At 51.4% G+C, this 16,406-nt stretch overlaps 2 protein-coding genes across 3 annotated transcripts in view; both read left to right on the top strand.

The window, feature by feature from the left end:
* Nucleotides 1–12,243, top strand: part of MED12 (mediator complex subunit 12) — a 34,930-nt gene extending 22,687 nt beyond the window's left edge. The window contains exons 27-44 of one of the 2 annotated variants that reach the window (XM_057372610.1): nucleotides 87–266; nucleotides 430–501; nucleotides 786–946; nucleotides 1,038–1,199; nucleotides 1,284–1,395; nucleotides 1,637–1,726; nucleotides 2,155–2,264; nucleotides 2,753–2,888; nucleotides 3,168–3,329; nucleotides 3,875–4,252; nucleotides 4,549–4,699; nucleotides 4,891–5,096; nucleotides 5,505–5,585; nucleotides 5,789–6,006; nucleotides 6,586–6,742; nucleotides 9,360–9,533; nucleotides 9,698–9,779; nucleotides 11,796–12,243. In XM_057372610.1, the coding sequence (XP_057228593.1) occupies nucleotides 87–266; nucleotides 430–501; nucleotides 786–946; nucleotides 1,038–1,199; nucleotides 1,284–1,395; nucleotides 1,637–1,726; nucleotides 2,155–2,264; nucleotides 2,753–2,888; nucleotides 3,168–3,329; nucleotides 3,875–4,252; nucleotides 4,549–4,699; nucleotides 4,891–5,096; nucleotides 5,505–5,585; nucleotides 5,789–6,006; nucleotides 6,586–6,742; nucleotides 9,360–9,533; nucleotides 9,698–9,779; nucleotides 11,796–11,839 (2,676 nt within the window). In that variant the 3' untranslated portion in view covers nucleotides 11,840–12,243. Of the gene's footprint in view, nucleotides 1–86; nucleotides 267–429; nucleotides 502–785; nucleotides 947–1,037; nucleotides 1,200–1,283; nucleotides 1,396–1,636; nucleotides 1,727–2,154; nucleotides 2,265–2,752; nucleotides 2,889–3,167; nucleotides 3,330–3,874; nucleotides 4,253–4,548; nucleotides 4,700–4,890; nucleotides 5,097–5,504; nucleotides 5,586–5,788; nucleotides 6,007–6,585; nucleotides 6,743–9,356; nucleotides 9,534–9,697; nucleotides 9,780–11,795 lie in introns of both variants that reach the window. The other variant, XM_057372609.1, reaches the window with a different exon arrangement.
* Nucleotides 12,244–13,720: 1,477 nt separating this feature from the next.
* The window catches only part of LOC130577336 (rho-related GTP-binding protein RhoG-like), a 123,205-nt gene continuing 120,519 nt past the window's right edge, over nucleotides 13,721–16,406 (top strand). Inside the window, exon 1 of the mRNA XM_057372608.1 lies at nucleotides 13,721–13,732. The gene's annotated coding sequence lies outside the window, so the exon portion shown is untranslated. The remainder of the gene's footprint in view (nucleotides 13,733–16,406) is intronic.

Raw genomic sequence — 16,406 nt, 5'->3', positions numbered from 1 at the left:
ATGCATCTCTCTGGGACTGAAAGCAGGGGCGTTGGTTTGGAATCAGACATTGGTTTGACTGTGCTGACTCTGCCTTCRTCTTGCAGGAGTGGGTAGGAGAACGATGTCTGAAGTCCCTCTGTGAAGACAGCAATGACTTGCAGGATCCTGTCCTGAGCAGCACACAGGCCCAGAGGCTGATGCAGCTGATTTGTTATCCACACCGGCTGCTGGACAATGAGGAGGGAGAAAATCCTCAGCGGCAGAGGATTAAGCGCATCTTACAGGTGCAGGCTCCTGGCACAATCTGCATGTCTTTGTAATTGCCACATGTAAATGCAGCCCTCTGAGGGGTCTGACACTTGTTATGGTGTGAGCTGAGGGTGTGGGTTGGTGTTGTCTGAGCTGAGATAAGGAATGACATGAAGTTTGTGTGTGTGTGCATTGCAGAATTTGGACCAGTGGACCATGAGGCAGTCCTCGCTGGAGCTGCAGCTCATGATTAAACAGACAGCAAGCAATGTGAGTTTCTGCTCAGAGGGGATCACACAGGGGAGGGTGAAGTGGCAGCTTGTGAGTTGTAGGGGGAGTGGCCTGGCAGAAGTGGGAATAGGGAGAAAGTAAGTAATGAGGGAGTCAGGCCTGTGAATGCCAAGCACTAGAAGGAAGTAATGAGCCAGAGACCCCAAGAGCAGCAGCCGTGGGGAAGATGGCAAACTCGGTTTATACTGGATTGTGTTGGAATGTGCAAGCAGCGGGTGCCCTCAGAGAAGGACTTGGCTGTCTTTTTTTTTCTCTTTCTCTAGGAGATGAACTCCTTGTTAGAAAACATAGCTAAGGCCACCATTGAGGTATTCCAGCAGTCAGCAGAGACCAGCTCTGCTAGCTGTGCTGGTAATGGAGTCAACAATATCAGTAGCTCAACAAGTGCTACACCTGCCAGCAACAAATCCAAACCCATCCTCAGGTAGGTGTAGAGCCAGCATGCAGCTCCCTTGTAGACAAGTCTGAATYGTAAGTTGCATTGCAAACAGCTTTTCTCTCCTGTGTTGTCGTAGTTCCCTGGAGAGATCAGGAGTCTGGCTCGTGGCCCCTCTGATTGCCAAGCTTCCAACATCAGTGCAGGGCCACGTGCTGAAAGCTGCTGGAGAAGAACTGGAGAAAGGACAACATTTAGGGTCATCATCCCGTAAAGAGCGGGACCGCCAGAAGCAGAAGAGGTGAGTCCAGGGGAAAGGGCAGGCATTGTTTGCTGTACTGATCTCCCAGCCTGGCAGTATAGCTCCTTCTCTGTTCYCTCACAGTATGTCCCTCCTGAGCCAGCAGCCATTTCTGTCACTGGTGCTGACATGCTTGAAAGGACAGGATGAGCAGCGGGAAGGCCTCCTCACCTCTCTGTACAGTCAGGTCCAACAGGTAAGGATCTTGCTTGTCCTCCGTGGGTATCTCATTTCTCCCCTCACTTTCCTCWGGAGCTCACCCCTCCAGCAGACAGGCTCTTGAGCATGGCCTCAGGGTGTTGCCTGTCTTACCCTGTTTGGTACAGGGAGCTTGAGCTGACCATTTCTGAGTCACCAGGTAGTGGGTGGTATAAGCTGCTCTCTCTAAGCTTCAGCATACAGCTGGTAAGGTCTGTCCTCTCTTCTGTATTTCTTAGATTGTTACAAATTGGCGAGAAGATCAGTACCAAGATGACTGCAAAGCCAAGCAGCTGATGCACGAGGCCTTGAAGCTGCGGCTGAATTTGGTGAGCAGTTGCAGAAAAAGAGCTTAACCATCTGGGGTGAAGAGTTGCCTGCCTGTTTTTTTTCCTTTGGAACAAGCACACAGCGGAGGGGCTATATATGTCCTGAGGCAAGGAARTAGGAGAGACATTTGTGCTGTTCTCAGATCTTGAGCCCTGAGTGGGATAGGGTGCATGGATAAACCTCCTTGCTTTGTTTCATCAGGGTGAAATTCAAAGACTTGGTCTCTTTAGTAYATGTGCCTTCCCCTTTGAATGCTTTTGCAGCCCACAGCACTGCTGCTTGCATCTGAGGTTTGACTGCTGACAGTAGTCTCCTTCAGCTCTCAGTAGGAGTTAAGCTCCTTTAAGCTCTGGTTTAAGCTCTTTTCTCACTTCTAAATCTCAGTGTTGCTTGGTGTCCTTGTGACTAAACTCCTTTTCTCTGCCAGGTGGGGGGAATGTTCGACACAGTCCAGCGCAGTACGCAACAGACAACTGAATGGGCCGTGCTTCTCCTGGACATCATCAGCAGTGGCACTGTGGACATGCAGTCAAACAAGTAACTTTCTGACTGATATCTAGTCTGTACAATTCCCAAGTGAGGCAATTGTTAGCATTGCCCTGTTTCTCGTGTGAGCTGGCTATCTCTCTAGATAATCTGTAAGAAGTGACAGCTGAAAGAGACTTTGGAGTAATAGCAGGCTACAACTTTGGTCCTGATAGCCAAGTGCAATCTACCATATTCAGAGCAAACTTGGCTTTCCAGATGCAGAGATATATGCAGAGGAGAGCTGAGTCTGCTTTTTAGAGATGCTGAATGGATAGAGTCCAGTCTTAATGTGTGATACTTCACCTAACTCAAGTGGGAGTAAAACTCAAGTGTGATGTGTAAGGAAAAGGAGGATTAGTGTGGGAGGTTATTCTGAAGACTGGCACTTGTAAATGTGGGCAGAACTCTTGACAATCTAGTAGTATTTGGTGTTGCAGTGATGGTAAAGGCTTTTTATCAGCTTTTCAGGTGACTGACCTTTCTTCTCTGACCAACAGTGAACTCTTCACCACCGTGCTGGACATGCTGAGTGTTCTCATCAAYGGCACCCTGGCTGCTGATATGTCCAGCATCTCTCAGGGCAGCATGGAGGAGAACAAGCGGGCATACATGAACCTGGTCAAGAAACTCAGGGTGAGTTTCAGTGAGAAACACCCTGTATGGGGACCAGAGTGTGCTGTGTTTTGGTTGTCCCAATACGAAGATTTACCTGTCTCATGACCAACACCTCTCCTGCTGCGGCTGTTTAAATGAGGTAGTGAGGGTGGCCCCTCTAATTCTGTAGGCTGAAGGATGCAAGGGTGAGAGATCATGCAGGAATGGAGGCCAATACCAGAAGAGGCACAGGTGGGCTTTGAGTGAAAATTTTTTTTCTGAAAAATTCTGTAAGTTGTCTTTATTCCACTTGTGCAGAAAGAGCTGGGGGACCGTCAGTCTGACAGCCTGGAGAAGGTGCGACAGCTACTGCCACTTCCCAAGCAGACCCGAGATGTCATCACCTGYGAACCTCAGGGATCCCTCATTGACACTAAAGGCAATAAAATAGCTGGCTTCGATTCCATCTTCAAGAAGGAGGTAAGTGAAGCGTTTTTGTCTGTATCACAGCTCCYGAGTGCAGGTGTCACCTTGTCCTCTGATGCCTTAAGTCTGCACAGCTTGGGAGGCATCTGTATGCAGTGCCTCACTCCCTGACGAGCTTAAAGTGGCTGGCTGCACGCAGACAAGCTGGCACATAACCATGTCCAAAAAGGGCAGAGCTGGTGTGTTAATGCTGGGTGATAGCATGCTTCTGTGGCCTGAGATGTTAACTAAATTTGAGGTTGTATTTATGGTTATAGAAAGTGTAAAAAAGCACATAATCCCTTACCCAGTCACATAAGGTGCTGAGCAGAGCCAGYGTGCAGGAGACTGGCAGAGATGGGATGAAGGAGACTAGACAGTTGTTGATGAATGCCTTTAGAAATGAGTGCTTTGCCACCTGGAGGAGCAAAGACCATTAGCAAGGACTCAGACTYGTTTACTGAGAGATCTGGAACAGAGCCTGAAGAAAGCACAGTCTCCTGTACCCTCGTAGGAGCAGCAATAGGGACCTGAAGGTTCTTATCTCTTTTGCTTTAAAGGGTTTGCAAGTCTCTACAAAGCAGAAGATTTCCCCTTGGGATCTTTTTGAGGGCTTAAAGCACTCAGCCCCGCTCTCCTGGGGATGGTTTGGCACAGTCCGGGTGGATCGCAAGGTGTCCAGGTTTGAGGAGCAGCAGAGGCTTCTTCTGTATCACACACACCTGAAACCCAAGCCCCGCAGTTACTACCTGGAGCCGTTGCCACTGCCCCCTGAAGAGGAAGAGCCTCCTACACCTGTGGCTTTAGAGCCAGAGAAGAAAACTGCAGAACCAGCCAAGGCTGATAAGACAAGCTCCAATCCTGCTGCCTCCACTGAGGAACGCAAGAAGAAACAGAGCAAAGCCAAGAAACGCAACCAATCCGCCAGCAAAACTGAGGTAATGGGGTGTCCAACAGCTGTGGATGTCCCATGTCCACCACTCCTAGTCACAGAACAGTTCCTAGAGTCTTCCTGAGGGATGGTGAAGATGTGATGTGTTTCTTCTCAGCTGGGAGTACTGGAGCTTTATCCTGCACTTACTAGCTTGGGGAAAGACAAACATTTTCTTAATCCCTGATGGGAAGAAAGGAGTCTGTCCATCTTTGACTTTTTCCTGAGGACTTCTCAACTTTTAAATACTCTTTCTCCATTCATGAATCCACATTAATCTTTCTTAATGCCTTGTCTTTGCAGGACTTTGTGTTGGGCCCTAGCCGAGGGGTTTCCTATGGAGTTGGTATGCCTACAGATCTCTTGCATCACCAGTCAGGAAGCACCATGTCAAGGCTGGCATATGGGCAATCACCAGTGGGTCTCTATGCCCAGAATCAGCCCCTTCCAGCAGGTAGGTGCACAGTGAGAGCTGAACATACTACACCTCATTGGGAACTTTTTCTTATGAGATGGTCCTGTGCARGTCCCGATGCTTTCTCCTTTTGCTTGCCATGTCTAGGTACAGTGATGAACAATAATTCTGGAGTTACAAGATGCAGCAGTAGCCTGTGACTGGTCTGCCTGTTTCTCTTCCTCTTGCAGGTGGCCCTCGCCTAGATACATCCTACAGACCAGTACGCATGCCACTGGGAAAACTGGTTCAGAGCCGTCCTCCCTACAGTGGTGTGCTGCCCCCAGGGATGGGGAGCATGATGGGCATTGACCCCTCCTACAAGCCTGCAGTGTACAGGCAGCAGCCTCCAGTGTCCCAGGGACAGATACTGAGGCAGCAACTGCAAGCAAAGTTGGTAAGTCAGAGTTGTGCTCTTGCTGTTGCTGACTCCCCAGTATAGCATGGCCAGGCTGTTTGGAGCTGTCCCTTTTAGCCAGAGCTGCCCAACCCTGTCTCTTTATTTGCTTTGGAAAGATGTTTCTTGCGTCTTTTTGTCAGGTGTCACCTGCTTTGTGGGCCCATGTCACTAGCARTGGGTGGCTGCTGGGCAATGAGAGGGGCATGTCCTGGCTGGGGGTGGCAGGTTTTTTAGTGGCCTGTTTATCTGAGGTCAGGGGGAGGCAGAAGTCATAAGTAGGTGCCTTCTGTGCAGCAACCTCGTAGGTCAAGCAGTGAAGCCACTTTTCTGGTTTAATGGGAAGGGAACAGCAGTGTTGCTGCCCTTTGGAGATGTTGGAAAATGTGTTTCTCTGTTGCCTTTTAGCAGGGCCAGGGCATAATGGGCCAGCAGCCTGTGCGCCAAATGGCTCCAACTCCGTCTTATGGAACACTGCAGCCCTCCCAGGTAAGTGGCTGCAGCTGCAGGTGGGGCTGGAATCTGGCTCCAACAMAAGGCAGCAGCTTTGTTCTTGCTGCTGAACCTTGAAAGCTCTTGGCTCTTCTCCTTAACGAGCTTCCYTGTGACAATATTTACAGGAGGCTGATGTCCTGTGTTTTTGTTCTCTTTTTCACCCCATGACTAAAAATGGCCTTTTTGTTTCATTTCAGGGTTACACTCCATACGTCTCCCACATAGGCCTTCAGCAGCACCCCTCCCAGTCAGGCACCATGGTACCTCCCACCTATTCTGGTCAGCCCTATCAGAATTCCCACCCCAGCTCTAACCCTGCTCTGGTGGATCCTGTTAGACAGATGCAGCAGAGACCAAGTGGCTACGTGCACCAGCAGGCCCCTGGCTATGGGCACTCCTTGGGCAACACACAGAGGTACTTCCTGCCCTGTGGGATGTTAATAAGCTGTATTTCATTAAGGGTTTCCTTCCTCTGCTCACACGACTAACAGCAAACTCTGCAAACYTGTTCTCCATGCTGTCCTTTGCTTCCTCAGAGGAACACCTTTATCCAGCTTTCAGTCCAGGGAAGAAACAGAGAGATAGGATGAAATTTGGAAATGCTAGTTGTAGGCAGGAAACATTGTCACTAGAAGGAGAAGGATGAAATAGAAAAGTATGATGAAAAATTACCTGGGAAAGTCATAGTTTTGGTTTCAAATCTAACCAGTAGATCACCAGCCGATTTGGGATTTCCACTGCTCCTGAGCAGGCATAAATCTAGCAGAAAAACCATACAGGAGAATGGGATGATGACTGTTACTTAGGGCTTCTAGCAAATCTCAAGGGATTGAACCCTTGAGAGGCCGTCGTGTCCCTCACCTTTCTGCAGAGACAGCATGGATTGCAGGGGGCTGTTTGGCCTATCCTGTTGATGGCAGGAGTTGTGTTTGGATTAAAGAAGCTGGCTGCCTATGAATCCTTTACTCCATGAGCTTGTCTTTTTCTCTTGCAGGTTTCCTCATCAGTCAATACAACAGACCCCCATGATGAGTGGGATGAACCATTTGGGTCCCCAGGGAGTCCCCTCAGGAATTCGACCCAGCCAGATACTTCCTGACCAACAGCAGCAGCAGTACCTGAGGCAGCAGCAGCAGCAGCAGATGCTGAGGGTGAGTGGCTGCTGACAGGAGAAAGGCTGCTGGAGCTGGAGGAGGCTTGCMCAGTTCTGCTTACCTCTGCCCCTCTGTGTCAGGAAGGATGTCACACTGTTGGGGTCTGGCTGTCGTGACTTGCTAGGCAGCTCTCCCTTCCTTAGAGCTGGCCACTCCTGATGGAGATTCCTGCTGCACTGCCTYGTGCCAGTCACCCAGCATGAGCTAAAAGTCTGTTCAGTGCTCTGGCCTGCGTCCCACCTCTTCCTGCTCCAGCTGAGCCAGTAGAYTGTGCAGAAAGGTAACTGTTGTACAAGTGTGTCAGGAGCTAGAAACAAAGTCAACAGCCCCCTGTCCACAGAAGAGCAGGAAAGTTGTTCAAGATGGTCTTTAGGGATGTATCTGCATTTCTCAAGATCAAAATAAGTATTGGTTACAGCTTTCAATGGCAGAAAATCTGGCGTGAATCAGTCCATGTACTGCGTTTCTTACAGCAGATGGTGAAAAACTGATCCAAAGCTGACTGTTAGACCCAGCTCTCTAGGTTCAAAGAAGAGTCACAGGCATGAGTCAACAGACATGAGTATTCCATGGATTTGCATAATGGTTTTACAAATATTAAATATGTGAAATACAGATAGATTTCTAGGAATTACAGAAATGTATTGAATAGACAGAGAAACACAAATAGTTTAATTGGTGAATCCAGTACCTTATGATGAGGCCTAGCAAACCTGTGGAATATGGGGAGACTTTCCATGGCACAGAATGCTGAGTCTTTGTGTTCAGAGAGTGGCCTGAGCGAGAGAGTGGGTCCTGCAGAGAGCTGCAGTCAGCAGTATCTGAGAATTGCTGCCTTGCACTGGACAAGAGAACTGCCTCTGGCATGGTCAGCAGCTTTTAGTCCTTTTGATAAGTAGCACCCCCTGACTATTCACTTTAGTTTCCTTTAGCATTCTCCATCACTCATATTTAGAAGAACATGCCTCAGACAAATTGCTAACACTTCTCCTAGCTCAGTAACTTCATGTACACTTTCAGCTTTTAGCTGACTTTGCTTGGTTGCTTAAAAAACCCACAAGATATCCCATTAGTGTGACTCCTGCTGTGTTACCAGAGATGTGCTGGTTGTAGAACAGACTCCTGGTGCTAGAGCTGACTTCAATGATGCAGTGGCATGTGGAAAGGATGGGTGTCCTTTTGGTTTGTCTTATGTGGGTTGGTAGACAGCTGTTGCAAGGAGGTAGGACATGAAGTTGATGTCCTGGCTAATTTAGTCAATCATCTGCTTTCTTATGTGCTCARGTCATAGCATCCATGTCAGGAACCTGTGACCAAACTGGAATAAGTTAGAAGGCTGTTCTAGAAACTCAGTCCCTGTGGCTTGAATCCTTGATCCAAGCCTCAGTGTGTTCATGACTGGTTCATGTATGGATTATTACTGCCCACTGTGTCATGTTTACTGGCTGTTCTTTCTCACTGTTGTTTGCCCAGTGAACATTCCTAGCGAGCACTTGCAGCTTCCAAAGGTCAGGTTTTTCTAACCTTCTTTCATAAGATACTGTTCCTTCTCCTGATTATATTTTTGTTTGTTTTCTGAGTCTGTTCAAGGTTTGAACCTTGTCCTTTRGAGCCAGTGATTGGAACTGTACCTGTCATCACCACGTTGGGTTTGTTATGATAGCAGTAGTATTTTTCTGTTTCTGCTAGGAATTCTTTTTTTGATCTAGAGTGTTAAAAACTGCATTGACAGATGGGAGAATTGTCTGAAAATTAGGAGAAATGAAAAAACCTTGAGATTTCTGGGTATGTTCTGACTCCAACACACTCTAGTTACTCTCAGCGTAACTAGATCTGTAAACATTCGGTTTTGAGCACCGAATCCAATTTTACCCACATCCTTTTATTGAAGTGTAACACCAGCTGTCATGAGTGGCAGGAAAGGACAGTGAGATAGATTGAAGAGCTGGGGGACATGACTGAGAAGGAACGTCTGAAACAGCTGGGTGTGTTGCATTAGAGAGACAAAGACAACAGGAGAGACAAGCCTCAAAATATTTTGTCTTAAAAAGAAAGAAAAAAAAAAAAACCCTTATCTCTTCTTATCCCTAGGCTGTAGGACCAGGAATGGCCTTGAAACACAACATGTAAGATTCAGGGTAGAGATTAGGGTGAACTCCAGTAGTAAGAGTAACTGACCTGGAGTGGATTGTGTAAGGAGATTATAGGAGCTCTGTTGCTACCTCTGGAAAGAATCTGAGAATTGACTCAGGCAAATACTCATTATTCATTATTGCTGATCTTAACTAAGAGGCAAGAGATGAACCAGCCAACCTCTTGAGTTCTTACTTTTCTATTACTGCACCTTGTTTGCTCCTAGTAATGACCAGTAGACTCTGAGTTTTCTTCCTGTCATCTGTCAGTATCTCATCTTGCAAAAAACTTCGTTGCCATCCCTATATTTCTTGCCATTTCTCAGCCTGGGGTGGAATCCTGGTGAAATTCGAGTAATTTAGGTACCTGTAAAGAAAATGCATGGAACGTCATTCCTCCTTAAGCCCTTCCTGTGCCCTGGTGCTGTGTCCCTTGCCCTGACAGCTCCCTGACGGTCCCTTCTCTTTTGTCTTCACAGCAGCAGCAGCAACAGCAGCAGCAACAACAACAGCAGCAACAACAGCAGCAGCAGCAGCCCCAGCCACCGCAGCCCCAGCCCCAGCAGCAGCCCCAGGTGTCCACAGTGCCTCAGCCACAGGCGCAGGGCCAGCCCCCAGGGCTGGGGATGCAGGCTCTTCCCCCCCAGCAGCCCATTGTGAGTGTTCCCTCGGAGGCACAGGGACCTGAGAGTCCRGCACAAATCCAGCAGTGCTCCACCTGCATCCCCCCCTTCTCCCTCCCTGAGCTTCCCAGGGCTTGTGTGAATGCTGAGGCTGCCAGCCAGGTGGTGTGGCTCTAACTGTGTTTCTCTCTTTGCAGTTCCAGCGCCAGGGCCTTCAGCAGACACAGCAGCAGCAGCAAACAGCTGCTCTGGTTCGACAGCTTCAACAGCAGCTTTCCAGTAAGCCTGAGTGTTCTTGATCCTGTTGCTAGTCTCCTCCCTGCTGTTTTCTATTGCAGGTACTCTGGTGTAGAGAAGCAAGGCCAAGCCAGACTGCCTGTCTGAGGACATAAATTATGCTGGCAGGGAAGTGGCATCAGGACTTAGAGCTACCAGCCCAAGGGGGCACAGCAGCGGGGAGGGCAGTGCTTGCCAGCTTGTGAGCAACCTTCCAGACCTTCCAGAATGTGCATTCCTCCTGCTGCCTGCAGAGGGATGAGGGAGCTGAGCCTTTGTAGGGACTGCCACACAGCTTTCCTGAAAGGATCCAGTGTGCAGCTTGGAAATCATTTGGGGGTATTTTCTCTGCTGCAGGTGACCTCTGAGGGGCACAGGGAGGCTGTAATCCTGGAGCACTCACTTGGTGGATGATCAGAGACACTGTGGTTGTGTTGTGAGCCAGACAAGGCTTCTTGGAGGCAGGAGGGGTACTCTGTGAAGTGTAGCTGGACACTTGCTGTGTTTGTGGTTGTCTGTGGGCTTCTGTGGCTGCTGTCACAGTGAGGGTAATGGCAAAGATGTTGTTCAGTCTGGCACTGTTGTTCCTATAATCTGTATTGAATTACTGGCTGGAGGATCACAATACAGAATCCAGGGTCTCTGCTGTTCCCTTCTGAGTTGCCTGTTGTCATTGTCTTCTGCCACCTTACTGGCTTTTCTGCTGTAAAAGTGATGGAAAGAAATGCTATGAAAATGCTCAGAAATGGACAGCACAGTTGATTGTTGTATTATTTTGCACTGAGTGTGAGACTGCCAGGTATGGTAATAATGTGTGGAGTGGGGGACTTGGAAACTGTGCTTATACTTGTTCCTTAGAAAATCCTTAGTCCTTGTGACCAAAAAAACTCCCAACCAGAAATTTTAATGTGCTAAGTTTCCCACTAGCCTGGTTCACGAATGAAAGTCTGTGTTGAAGGATCCCAGCCAGGACATTCAAGTATAGGAAGACCTTGTATAAGAATATAGAATAGCCATATTTTTGTAGCCTTTCTGTACAGCAAATGGAGCTGTTGTATCTRGAACAGATGTGGGGGTCCAGTGCAGCCTCCTGTCAGCATTCAGCTTCCATGCTGCCTSCTTGGGTTTGCATCAGCTGCCCCTGCAAGCATCTGGAGTTCTCGTTTGTAGTGCCAGGGATGGAGTGGAAAGCAGGAGGTAAACCAAGAACAGCCTGCAGGAGTGTGACAAAGGTATTTTTGGCCCAGGACAGGTTGCCTTAGGAGGCTCCAGGGTATCCCTGAATGTCAGAAGTGTTGAGAAGGCAGCAAGTTGCACTCCTCTCCTTTTACTTAATGGCTTAGAGACAGACATGCTGATGTAGTTTCAGGAAAATACTTACAGAATTTTAGATACCAGACAGTACTCAAATATACTTTGAGCACTGTAAATCAGAGAACATCAGTCCCAGCAGTTTGGATTTTCATGAGATTCTTGAATGTTAACTTTGCCATGTTTCCTGCCTTTGTGCCATCTGGAAGTCCTTTGGGCCTATATGGAGACACTGACAGGAAGCCAGGGAAATTTTCTGTGAAATGTTCACTAACTTCAGTTTCTGTGAGTGCCACAGGATGAGTGACACTAGCTAGCTCAGCAGCTTGTATGGCTGCAGGAGTTGTGTAACTTTATAGGGCTGATTTTCTTTCAAAATCAGAAATAATTAATCCATAAACTCATCCTCMCAGCTACTGGCCACCTCTCAGGGCTTTGTTACGGTCCTCCAATTCCACCATGAGGGATGGAGAGTTTTTCCCTGGGAAACTTCAGGATCAGGACTACACTCTCTTTCTGAAAGAATATGGGATTCTGGCTGGGCTGCTTCCCAAAGGCTCAGGCAGATCCACAGCACAGGAAGTACCATCATGGTTCTGTTTTCCTTTTCGTGGCCTGTGACACTCCTCATACTGCACTGGCGATGTGGGGAGGGAGATCTCTTTTCTGAACTAGACCTTGTGACTGTCTYTGTCTTGACCTCAACAGATACACAGACACAGCAGAACAACAACCCGTTTGGACGCTACTGACCTGTGGCACTTCAGCCTGATTCAGGAGGGAAACGTCACTGTGGATGGACACAGCCTCTTCAGCTTGACCCACACTCTGGGGCAGCCCCCAGCCTCTGTCCTTGTGCCCCCAGTGCTGCTGCTGTCTGTCTCACAGGGAGATGCCAAGGAAGAGTGTTTTATTGTACAGAGAAAAGTGTTTTTACTATCCAATTTCTACAAATGTTTATTGGGATCCCTTGTGGCCAATAGTCTCCCTTCCCACTTTGGTTTCAGTTTTTACTCAGTTTTTAGTATTTTTGTTAAAATAATGATTAAGACATTGTAAAATTTTGTACTTTATTTATACCAGATGAACTCCATACTGCAGACATTCTCGGATGAAATACAGAGAGCTTACTTTGCAAACTGAGTGTGTATTCAGAGCCTGTCTTTCCTCCTCAGCACTCCTCCCAGAACAGCCCACCAGCATCCTCCACACATGGTCTTCATCTCTTCTTCAATAGAACTAATGTCTGCCTTTTCAGCTTTTGTGAAGGCTAAACAATTTGTTTTGGGAAGGAAAGCTCTTCTTCCCTGTTTATTTCATAAGCTGGTGTTCACATACTTGCAAGGGTTTGTGCAAGCTTTGTAGGATTTATGTGTTGATTAAGAGCTTTACTGRTAGTCTGTTGCATGCTCCACCAGGACACAGGTATAAAGCAAAGAGGGACTTCCATTGCAGGGTAATTGTGAGCCCTAACAAGCCCAGCTTCCCCACCACAGCGGTTACTGAGATGCTCAAGCTCCTTGCCTCTGCAGTCTAGGAGGAGCTGCATATTGAGTGCACTCAGTGCTGCTTCTTGCTTCTCATCACAGCAAAGTTTGGCTGATAAGCACCAAGGCTCCTCTCTTAACTCCTTCCTGACAGCCAGGGTGCTTTGTCTGCATGGGTAATGTGCATTCTCCACTTCTGCCCTGGCATGAGGTGTGCCCTTGATGCTCACTGCTCCTGCTGCCTGTTGAACCTGGAAGCCACCAGCACCTTTCTTCTCTCCTGGGTTCTTCGTCAGGAATTTAACCTGTGTGACCTGTGGTAGCTTTTCTTGACCAGCGTCTGCCATCTGTGTGCCTCACAGACTCAGCAACGAGCTGCACCTGCTCTTCCTCTGAGGGCAAATAAACAGTTCTGGAGGGTGGGCACAGCATGAAGGCAAGCTCAGGGAGCTGTGAGGGATGGCAGTGACCCAGGGCAATGCCCCTTGTCCTGGTTGATGGGTCTGTATCTGCTGTCCCAAGAACTGGACCTGAGCACTTTGCTCCATGTGGAGCTGCTCTCTGAGAAGCAGCTGTGGGGCTTGCTGGCACTGCACCCTCCTCTGCCCTGCTTGTCCCCARACACCTGTACCTGTGCCAGGCTCTTGCCATGTGGCTGCAGGAGCATTGGAAGATGTTGCTGGCCGGGCCTGATGGAGAAGACTCAGTTGTGTGTGAGGACAGATGTGTGTRTGCACAGGGCTGTTCCCTCTGTGCCTCCCTGCTTGTCCCCTCCCATGAGGATCATTCTGGGGCACAGCCCTGAGCTGTTGCACTCCCCATCTCCTCCTGCCCGCAGCGTGGGCTGTGCCAAGGGCTGTGCTTGCCGGCAGCCCGTGCTCGCTGACCCCAGCGGTGGAAGCCCCTRCTGCTGCCCATGGCTGTGTCCGGCAGCCCCGGCTCGCAGGGATCCGTGGCCGCGGCTGCAGGACCGAGTTCCCCCCCGTCCTGCCGGGGGTGCGGGCAAGGAGGGGCCACCGTTTGTGCCCAGAACATGCCCCTCTTCCTGGTGTGCACGGTCATGGCCGACAGCCCCCTCCTCTGCCGGCCCGGGGAGGCAGCTGAGCCTGCGCCAAGCGGCATCTTGGATGCTCCTTCTGCATCGCTGCCGCGCCGGAGGTGGGAGGGGGCGGCTCTGCAGCAGCCGGCGCTGGAGCGGTGGCAGCACGGCCGAGGTGGCCGGGCAGGGGTGCGCTGGGGTGTCCCTTGCCCGGTCGCTGTGGCCAGGCGGGAGTGCTGCAGGGGGACAGCAGCGAGGCGGCTGCTGACATCCTGCGGGTGCTCCTGATGGGAGGATCTGGTGAAAGCACCCCAGGAACCACCCTGCCTTCCTGGGACAAAGGGGATGACTTGTCCCTGCCTGTGGCCAGGTGCCTGCTGCCACGGGACCCTTTATCGCACGGGCSAGCAACAGGGCTGGCCCTGCTCTTCCTCTGGCAAAAGGCTTCCCCCAGCTGTGTCAGCTGCTTGGCAGGCCAGCTCTGTGTGGGATGAGCGGCACTCCAGAGCTCCCTTGTGGTGACAGACGCAGGGCTGCCAGTCTGCCCAAGATCCCACACAACCCTCGGTGGCTTCCCASAGATTTCCAGTGGGTGCAGGAGGTTGCAGCGGGACGTGGGGACCAGTGCAAGACCTGGTCACAGCGCAGGGCTGTCGGGGAGCTGTGCTCTGCCTGGCCTGGCTGCGTGCCTTGCAGCTGCTGTGCTGCACATTAGCACTGAGCCGCGGCCGTTTTAAGCAGGTCTGACAGCTTCCAGCCCTTCTGCTCCTTCTCCGAGTCGTGGCTAAACGCTGCTTGTGACAGAGCCAGAGGCAACCCGGGGCATTTTAATACACACTGCCCATTGAGTAATGCACACAGCTGCCCTGCTGCGGCCACCAGTCCAGGGAGGGGGTGGTGTGGGGGTGTGTCTGCTTGATGCTGAGCTCCCTGAAGGCGATGCCACACGGGCTGTGCCCAGCATCTGTGGAGAAGCCCGGGGCTGCACAAATCTTGATGCATTGGGGTGATGGATGAGCTGAAGCAGGCTCTGCCGTGCACACCCACCCCACCCTGCAGCCTGGCATAGAGGGTCCCCATGGACCATACCCTGGGCAAAGGTGGCTTGTCAGGCACTGTCAGAACTGGTGTTGTGCAAGAAAATCGATCAATGCTCAGTCAAGCAACTGAAGCTGGGTGTGGAGCAGCTGTGTGAGTACCCAACCCTCCCACAGTGCTCGTGGTGGGGAGTGGGCCACAAAGCACCACTGCAGCCATGCACCGTGCCCCTGCTCTGGACTGGTTTTGTTGGGAAGCGGGACACAGGAACCCTGCTGCAGGGCAGCTCAGCATCAGTACAGGGTCTCTTCAAGATGGTTATTGGAGCTGATGAATCGTGGTGGGCACAGGGCAGGGCTGTGCATCCATCCCAGGCAGCGCTGGACCATGTTGCCTGCTCAACAGCATAGTGGGTGGCAGCTTGCAGCTCACCCTATATAGATATAAATGTATATACATATAAAAATAGGGTATACATATAAAAATAGTATACCCTATATACACCCTGCATATAACAGGCCASCAACGTAATCAACCCAGCTGCTGACCACCCATCAGCAGTCCCTGAGAGAGGYAGAGGGGCAGGAGAAGCAGGAAAGCTCTGACCTGCTCTGCAGCAGCAGCTGGAAGGCACCAGGGCAGGTGAAGCCCAACCTGCGCTGGGGTGCAGGGTTCTCCCTGCCACTGCACATTCACAGATTCAGTGCAGGTGYCTGGGGTGTGTGGGAGACTCGAAATAAATTGCTGCCCTTCAGATTCTGCCATGCAAACATCTTAAACAGGAAACGGTGCCTGCTCTGTGGAGGCATCGCAGCTGATGCTGCCTTGGCAATGGCAGAGGGAGACAGCAATCAGATACATCCATCAAGACCCAAATCCATTCTCTGTTTCAAATGATTTCTGTAATCCCATCAGGCAAGACTGAAACATCGCTATGGGCAGCAGCAGGCTGTAGGGAGAGGCGGCTCCTGCCAGGAGGCCATGAGTGGGAGGGGAAAATCCCGCCGTGCTGGGACGGGGAATGACAGAGGTGCTGGGTCTGGCTGCACGGTGCTGCCGGGAGCCTATGGGGCTGCGGCTGCTGAGCCTGCAGCCCGGTGCGGGCAGGGCTGGGCCGGGCCCCAAGGCTGAGGCTGGGAGGGGGCACCCCATAGCGGGTACYGGCTGAGCCCTCCCTAGTGCTGCTGGGCACTGCGGAGCTGTACGAGAGGCGGGCCCCGCTCCCCGGGCCGTGGGGAAATGTGCCGGGGCTGAAGGGTGCTCCAGCTGCTGGGGGCTGTGCCGGGGAGCACGGCCCAGGGCTGTGAGAGGAGGGAAAGGGACCCRTGCAGAGTGAGCGGGGCAGCCAGAGGCTGCAGTGGGACAGGATTCTGTGTGCCCAGGACGGTGCAGGATGCCCGGGGCTCTGCCGGGATGCTCCCACAGATGGGGTCGTGTACCGGGGTGGTGCGGGGTGCCTCGGGCTGTGCAGGTGTCCCGCTCAGGACGGTGCGGGTCACCCCCCCCCGCCCAGGACCGAGAGCAGGGCGGTGCCGCCGCCGTGCACGGAGCGGGGCTCGGGGGCCTGGGGGATACCGGGGGTGCAGGTGCGGCTGGTGCCGGTACCCGGAGGGCGCGGTACCGGACTGCGCGGCGCTCGGCGGGTGCGGCATCCCCTCGGCGCAGCGAGCACGGCGGTGCAGGTGCCGGGGCGTGCGGTACCGGGCCCGGCCAGCGCAGCGGCGGGGCCGCGGGATGTCCGGTCGGGGCGGCCCC

Source organism: Malurus melanocephalus, unplaced genomic scaffold (assembly GCF_030028575.1).
Source record: "Malurus melanocephalus ecotype Western Australia unplaced genomic scaffold, MMel_1.1 scaffold_174, whole genome shotgun sequence".
Taxonomy (NCBI): domain Eukaryota; kingdom Metazoa; phylum Chordata; class Aves; order Passeriformes; family Maluridae; genus Malurus; species Malurus melanocephalus.
The sequence above is the reverse complement of the archived record's forward strand: the minus strand, read 5'-3'. Positions and strand labels throughout refer to the sequence as shown.